The sequence below is a fragment of the Galeopterus variegatus genome, unplaced genomic scaffold (assembly GCF_000696425.1).
Source record: "Galeopterus variegatus unplaced genomic scaffold, G_variegatus-3.0.2 Scaffold1472, whole genome shotgun sequence".
Taxonomy (NCBI): domain Eukaryota; kingdom Metazoa; phylum Chordata; class Mammalia; order Dermoptera; family Cynocephalidae; genus Galeopterus; species Galeopterus variegatus.
In genome coordinates, this window is record NW_007727583.1 from 113,805 (window position 1) to 122,009 (window position 8,205).

Here is an 8,205-nt window from a genome sequence, read left to right on the forward strand (position 1 = left end):
TTGTCTTCAATCATTTGTTTGGCAGGTGTTTGCTAAACACCCCCTTCTTTTTTTTTTTTTTTTTTTTTTTTGTCTTCAATCATTTGTTTGGCAGGTGTTTGCTAAACACCCCCTTCTTTTTTTTTTTCTTTATTTTTTTTGTCTTTTGTCTTTTTTCCGTGTCCGGCAACGGATCGCAACCCTCAGTGTTGCCCCCGCACCGGACCGGGGACCGGCCATGGGATCGCAACCCTCGGTGTTGCTCCCGCGCCTCGCTCAGCCAGTGAGCGGGCACCGGTCTGTATGTGGGATCCGAACCCTCGGGCGGGAGCGCCGCCGCGCTTCCGAAGCGGCGCACTTATCCAGTGCGCCACCGGGCCGGCCCCTAAACCCCCCCTTCTAAGTGCCTTGCACCCAGATGTTTTGGGCCACAGAGGTGAATCTACCCATGGGGAGCCCCCCACTTGGGGGAATAAGAGACGTGTTTGATCCGCCTGTCTGGCTAACCATCTCTCCTCTGCTTCTCTGCTATGTGTGCCATGCAGGTGTCAGAGCCAGTGGGAGACTTGCAGCCCAGCTACTACCCACCCCCTCCGCCGCCGCAGCCCCAGGTCCTGCCGCCAGGCTTCCTCTCTGCGCTCCACTTCCTCCCACCGCCGCCGCCGCCGCCATCGCCACCATCTTTCTCGCTGACCATCCTGTCTGATACGGACAAGGAGAATGCTGGTAAGCACGCACCAGACCTCCAGCTTCTGGGAGAGCCAGGAAGACTTTCTAGAGGAAGAGGGGCCTAATCCGAAGTGGGTGTGGAGAGACGGGACTTGGAGCACAGAATGTAAAATGTGCTGGGTCCTAGGATAAGCTCTTACACCCCTCCCCCAAATTCCATAAGCAAGCATCTAAGGGAGGTGGCAGTGGGATACTCAGGTGAGGACACTGAGGCCCTGAGAAGTTCTTGTAGGTGTAAATGGAAGAGCTGAGATTTGAACAGAGTTCTCTGGCACCAAGTCCATTGCTAGTTTCTGTACCTTATCAGAGCCATGGGCAAAAGTGTGGAGGGTGGCATGCATGGGGTGTGTTCAGAAGATGAGAGAGGTGCCAGGCCTCTCTGCTCAGGGAATCAGCAGAGGCTGAGCCTAGAGCAACATCTCCAGGAGACAGTTTGGGGGTGGTGGGGCTGGTGGGGCTGCTTTCTCTGCCCCCAAGCCACTCTGGGGGAGACAGCCAGACCCGAAACCAGGACCCTGTCCTTTACAGATCTGTCACTGGTACACTGGGTGTTCTTGGGCACTCATGCTTCAGTCTTCTCATGTGTAACATGGGCCTCCTCATAGGGTTACTGGTAGGGTCGACTGGATGTGAATTTTGGACGTAAAAATGCTTTTGGGTTTTCTTTCAAGGGCTCTTGCAGCTTTAAAGGTTCTGGAATTTTTTTCCCTTTCAATCCTCACCTGAGGCTCCTGTGATTTGGAAAGGGCTGGCAAACTCAACAAGGCCTTTAAGATAACTGTCAGAATAATCTTATGAGCTAGCTAAATGTGGTGATACCGTCTCCATTGTACCGAAGCAGAAGTTGAGGCCGCTTGCACACTTGCTGTGTATGCGATGCCTAGACCCGTTAGCTGGACAGGTGGTATAGCGTGACAAGCACACTGGCCCTTGTGCTGGGTGGCCTGGGAATGAGTCCTGGCCCAGCACTTACCAGCAGTGTAACCTTGGGCAAGCTGATCCATTCCTTGGTACCTCAGTTTCAACGTCTGCAAAACCGACTAATAATGGACTAATAACGGTCCCTACCTCAAGAGGTTATTGTCAGGATGAAACAGAACCTGAAGAAGGCATTAGTGAGAGTTGGCTGTCACGTGTTGTTTTGCCTAGTCCCTGCACTGCCATTGCAAGGTAGGTGTCATCTCATTTTACAGAAGGGGAAGCTGAGGTTCTGAGCTGTGGAGTATCTTCCTTAATGGCACGCAGCTTGTGGGGAGCAGAGCTGAAGTTGGAACTTGAGTCTGCATCATGTGGTCAGGGCTAGAATTCCAGTCTCCTGAAGGCTAGCAAATTCGAGGCAAATTCATTATTCCTAGGGGCTGGGAATGATGAAGCCTGGTAGAAAATCTGCATCCAAAAACAGGTAATCTGTCCTCTTTCTAAATCCAGCCACCTTCTTTGTCATTCACAGATGACCAGAATGCAGAGGTGCTGCGTGAGCCCAGCCAGCCATCTTCTCAGGAGCAGTCCAAATAAGCCCCAGGCCCACCCCCTAGGCCAGCAGAGTGGGGCTTTGGGGTGTGATAGCAACGATTTTCTTATCTGTGTTCAGTGATGTGTAGGGAGGAAGGATATTGATAGGCGTAAGGTAGCAGCTAATTCTCATTTCAAGATAGAAGAGAGGAGGGTGATTTCAAGGTTCTCTCAGTCCTGAACTGTGGGATTGAAGAGGATCGTGGAGGAAGATATTACCAGGGGAGGGCCAGGGCTCTGAGGAGGGAGGGCTGGTGGAAGCTCACGTTTAGGAATGAATTTAACTCTCCCTGGGTTGTGCCACCATTTATCCAACTAACCCTTAGAGGCGGTCTTTGATTTCCTCAGGCCCCGCTCCAGGACAGGAGGCACCATCTATTTCAGCCTTCTGCTGCCTTTCCTGGTCTCCAGGGGGATGGGAGCCACAGACATCAAGCCTCCAGCCCATCCAGGAGGCTGGGGTGAGCAGCCAGGACCAGGGTGCTGACAGCAGGTTCTGCAGCGCCCTGCCTCACGGCTCTCTCTCCCACCGGCTTCCTGGCCACTTCCCCACGCCCCTTCTCCAGGGGGTATTACTAGTAAGCATCCTGACTACGGAGGCTACTTCTCTTCCCCTCCATAAAGTTTAAGCCATTATAGGCATCATTTCTGTTTTAAAGAATCTATTAAAGTTTGATCATTTGATGTTTTTATGGTGATTGCCAACTTTAAAAAGTAGGCTGTTCATAAGCACTGATGCTTATGCACTATTCCCAGAGAATAGAATGGTGTTTCCAAATCACCTGTGACATCAGCAGTTTCTTCTCTGGGGACAGTTGACTTGAAATAAAATGAGCAATGCAAATCCTTGTGGAAGTTTTTTTCTCTTTAATCCTTGTGGAAGGCAACACTGGGCAGGAGCCTGGGTAGGGGAGTTAGGCCTGGGTTGGTGGCCTGTCGCCAGTCTCTACTATGCACTTGCTTAGGCAAGTCCCTCCCTGTTCTACCTCCCACCTTCCTTTACCTTAGTTGTCAAGTGAGAAGGCTGGGCCAGGCTAGGAGATTTTCCTTTACTACTATTTTTATTTTAACCAGTGGAGACATTCTAAGGAACACCGAGGCAGACACACAAACTATAAAGATTTCTTTTAGTTTGCCTTCTTTGGCTCCTTTCATGGTTTCTGCAGAGAGACACGGTTTTAAAAAACAGAACTTGATCTCATTCTGCTGTTTTAGGGTCATGGGCTTCTCCTTGATTTCATGTTCCTTCATTTAAAAAACAGTGTCTCAACTGGATTCAGAACCTGGCAATCCCCAGCTCTGCCCATGAGGAGCTAGGAATGTAGTGGGAGAAACAAATAGTCCAGTTGGATTGGTACCAGAATGGAGAGGTTAGAGGGGCTTTGGGGGTGGTTGGAAAAAGCCTTCTGGAGGAGTCGGACCTCAGCCTTGTCTTACAGGGCAGAAGTGAGTTAGGTGCTCCCAGCAGGGATGCAGAAGAGGGTAGAGGACCTGGTGTGATGGATTCCAGGGTGAGGGGCAGCATCCTATTCTCTGTCCAGGGAAGGGCTGGCACCCAGAAGAACAGTCTGACCTACTTCCTTTCTCACCTGTGGGCAGGGGTGTCCAAGCGTCCTCCTAGGTCCTAAAACAGGTGACAGGAGAATCATTGAGAAATGATATCCTGAGTATTCTCTCAACATCAGTGGGATGGCTGAAGGTCCAAGGCCTGAACTCACTGTGTTGGGAGGCACTGGAACAGGCACCGTCATGGGAATTTTTCAGTTATTGCTTATAGATGCAAAGTGCTTTCAGCAGGGCAGTCAGGCATGTGAGGCCCAAGGCCTGCAGGTCAGCACTGGCTTCAGCCTGGACCTGATGATGCAGTGATTTTGGATTAGTCTGGCTTGGAGGTGGAATCTATCAGTTACCCCAGCACTGGTCCTGTCTCTGGGTCCACAGTTCACAGGAAAGACCTACCTTCTGGTTTTACTTGGCCTCAGTCACCCTGAGGCTTTGTCTTAAAGGGCAGAAGTGAGTTAGGTGTTAGGGTTAGGGTTAACCCTAACTGGACCCTGACCAGTCAGTATAGCAAGGGGGTGCTGGATCAGTAACACACACTCTAAGTTTTAATCACACTCTAAATTTTATCTTAGACTCCACATTTTGGAAGATTTTTTAGCCAAGATGTATTAAACAATAAAACTTCTCATTTCTCATCAGCATACACAGAAAAGTATGAGACAGTCTTGTGACCACATGGCCACTACATTATTTCAGACCAATGCAAGGAAACAGGTTGTTCAGTTAGCCTGTGGGGTTTGAGATGGGGCACCTTTGGCCTTCGGAGAAGAGCTATGTATGTCCTGTTGTCCTGTTGTAGGGATCCACACCCAAGGGACTCCAGCAAGGGGAGGATTTGTCAGTTCTCCCATAGGACCATGATCTGGTGAAAGATGTTTTAGCACCTTTCCTGGGGCCTTGGGTGTGCCTTCTGGGGTGAAAAGACCAACTGTGGGGTGCGGCCCGTCCCAATGCTGCCCCCTCGCCTTCTGGTTTTCAGTGTTGGAGGCCTTCCGCCTTCTCTTCCCCCTGGTGTGAACCCCAAATTGTGAGAGCCCCCAGCCTGTCCTTTCCCGTTCTGTGGGTTCTCACCATGCTTACCCGGGTGGGTCAGTAGACGCCTGATGTCTGTGGCCTTTGCAGTCCGTCCAATCCATTTTTTTTAATGCCGCGCTCCTTCAGTTTGTCAGTCCTACAACATTAACAGTATAAACACTGAAAAAAACAGACCTGCTCATATCGTTGCCCTGTTCACAAGCCTTCTGTGGCTCCCTACTGCTCTTACAATAAGGAATAACCTCTAACTGGCACACCTCTCCTGCCTCGACCTCACTCGCTGGCCCAACCCAGGTCCTGGAGGCGGTGGGGTCAGCCAGGTCCAGGCAGAAAAGGATGGAAAGCGGAGAGACTGGAGGTCAGGTGCAACACTGGTTCATCACAAACTGCTGTTTGGCATGGAGAATATTCTGGAAGGCAGCCGGCCATCATTCCCTGACGCCGGATGCACCGGCAGGGCGCCGCCAGGAGGGGACGCGCGGACAGCAGCTGCAGGCAGGGCGGGTGAAGGCGGGGCCGCCGCGGGAGCGGAGCCTGTTGCCTAGCGACCGGCCTCCGCCGAAGAGCCCGCGGGCAGATCCCTGGGTCTAGGCCCTGTTGCCGCATCTGGGCCAGCCGGGCTGCAAGAATAGATTTCTGCAGCGCTGGGCTTGAAGCGCCCCCTGGAGATTTGGGATTTCCCTGGGAAATCAAAATTATGAGCCTGTAGGATGGGCTATGTGATGCCAACCTCTCAGCAAATCATTTTTACGCAGCCCAGCTTGTGAAATCGATGCCCTCCTAGCTTCCTCTTCAGGCACCATCCCCAGTCCCAGCCTCTGTGTCCCGAAGCATAATCCCCTGCTTGCTTTCCCTCCTGCACTTTTGCGCATGGGGAATCCTCTGTCTAGTCTCCTCCCAGCTTCAACTAGTCATCTGTGATCCTTTCAGACTTGGTTCCAGCGCCCGCTTCTCCAGGAAAAGATCTCTGAAGTCCTCAGCCTGAATTAGAAGGCTTTTTTATGGCTGACCCAGCCCTCTGCAGCCCTATATCATGCTGGTGATCGCACTGAGTAATGTTGTCAATCTCGCAAGTCTGTGAGCTTCCTGGAGGCAGGGACAAGGTCTCATTTGTCTCATGTCCTCACCTCCCAGTGTGGGGCATGGCATTGGTTAGCTCAGTAGTTACCAGTGCCTGTGACAAAGTGAATGGATGAATTTCCAGGCATCTGGTGGACTTTGGGGTGGAGAGTTGAGCTGTCCTGCCCTTGGCCGCCCACTGCAGCGTCTTTTGCCTTACATTTTTGCTCTATCTGCTGAGACCTTGCACAGAAGTCAGAGGAACAGAGAATCAGCCTTCATTGAAACTATACTGTGTGCCCAATCCTGCACTCCTTCCCTCATTTAATCCTCACCACAACCCATGCAATAGGTCCTTATCATCCCTATCTCATAAAAGAAAAGCATAGAGAGGGATGGTGATTTTGCCAAAGTCACATAGTTTGTCGGTGGCAGAGTGCCAAGTAGAAGTGTGGCCTTAGGTGTGTAGAGGGCAACATACACCCCTGGGTGCCAGTTGCAGAATTTTTTTTTTTTTCCCAGATTGTTTATTTTTTATTTATTTATTTTTTTTGTTAAATTTTTATTTTGTCAATATACACTGTATATGATTATTATGGCCCATCACCGACACCTCCCAGTTGCAGAATTTTTAATATTGGTTCTGCCCTGAGTTACCATCCTGAGATTTTTTTTGAACACAGAACTCATGAATGCACCTGGTTTCTGAGAATATTCTAGCACAGCATGGGGAGAGCAGCCCAAGGACATTTGCCTCCTGGCACACTGCTCACTGCACTGCCCATAGCACACAAGGCCGCCTGCGAGGATCCTGAAGTTGGCATCATGGTGAGTCGGTGGGAAGAGCCCTTAGGGTCTCAGGTATAACCTCCCGCTAAGCCAGAAGGTGGTCCCGTTGCCTGAGCTTCCCCTGTGGCCTGGGGTTCTTCATGAGCCCCAGTGGATGAGCTAAGAAAGATTGGCAGAGTGCTTGTATTTGTAACCAGGGTGGAGCAGAGTGGTGGTGGGTATCTTTTAAGGCTGCACCTCTGGATTTTGGTCCCCTAAGCCCCACTGGAGAGAAGCCCTCCCACCATGAGGTTCCCAGTTCTTCTGGAGAGTGGGGTGGGGATAATCTGCACCCTTTTGGAGAAAAAAATGCACCCCTCTGGGCCTAGAGCCTGGGATGAGGTCTTCTCCCTGCAGCCCTGGGGATTCTCACAGCTCCTTCTGCTCCTGGGCACTATGATCCTGCGGGGCCTAAGCCTACGCCCCTCTTACTGGGGAGCTGCTCAGAGACCTTAGAATGAGCCAAGGCCTCCTCTCCTGAGCCAAGGCCCAGAGTCCTTGGACCCCACTCTTTCTCCTTGCCCCTTCCTAGCTGTGTGCTCTTGGGCACAGGAAACCTCTGCAAGCCTCCCTTTGCCTCCTTGGTTCAGGAGTGTCCTGAGGATGCAGGAGCTCTTGTATGAAATACCTCCTCTGATGCCACCTCTTTGTGCACAGTATATGCACCTGTGTCGTTAGGTGATTGAAGGCTGTGTCTTTTTTAAGACTATGTCAGGAGGCTAGGACTCACAAAGGCCACCACCTGTGGTTCCCCACATGCAAGGCACTGTGCTGACCGCTTTCCATAAATTCTCTGGGAATCCTCACAGTGACCCCTCAAGACAGGCACTACAGTGCCTCATCTTACAGATGGGAAAACTGAGGCCTACAGAGGTTAGGTTCCTGTCCTTGGTCACACTGTCAATAAGTGGCAGAGCTGGGAATAAATTCAAGCCCCCCCCCCAAGTCCAGAGCTAAGTTCCTAACCACACTGTGCTCTCCTGCCTCTCAGAGAGGGGGAGTTGTGAGTCTTGGGGAAGTGGGACCCCCCGCAGGACTTGCTGCCCAACTGCGGTCCACCCAGCCCAGCTGGGTTTCAATGGTGTGGACAGGCTGAGTACAAAGAACACCTAGCTCAGGTCTTACACAAGGAGTGAAATCATTTTTTCAAAAATTTCCAAATGCTTTAATTTTATTTTGAGAACAGTGAACAAAGAAAGCATGACATTGAGTTTTTAAAAACATGAATATTAATAGTATATTAAAACTTAAGATTTAACCCTCTCACAAGGTAGGAGGGAAGTTTTTCAGTATTAGTGCTTTACTCATGGTCATTTCTTCATCTTTCTCCACGCTTTCTGTTTGTTTTTGTTTAAAATTAATTAATTCTGAATATAAATAATGCATAAAATGGTAAACAATTTAAAAGTGTAAGCCAGGAATGGATTTTTTTCCCAGCTCTGTTACCCTTCCTCATTTCTCTCCCTCAGAAACATCCCCTCTTTTTTGTGTCTCCTTCCA

The 8,205-nt window shown here is 50.5% G+C and overlaps 1 protein-coding gene across 1 annotated transcript in view; it reads left to right on the plus strand.

The window, feature by feature from the left end:
- Nucleotides 1-3,053, plus strand: part of DMRTB1 (DMRT-like family B with proline-rich C-terminal, 1) — an 8,498-nt gene extending 5,445 nt beyond the window's left edge. Inside the window, exons 3-4 of the mRNA XM_008577258.1 lie at nt 525-705; nt 2,159-3,053. Coding sequence (XP_008575480.1) covers nt 525-705; nt 2,159-2,223 — 246 coding nt within the window. The 3' untranslated portion in view covers nt 2,224-3,053. The remainder of the gene's footprint in view (nt 1-524; nt 706-2,158) is intronic.
- Nucleotides 3,054-8,205: the final 5,152 nt, after the last annotated feature.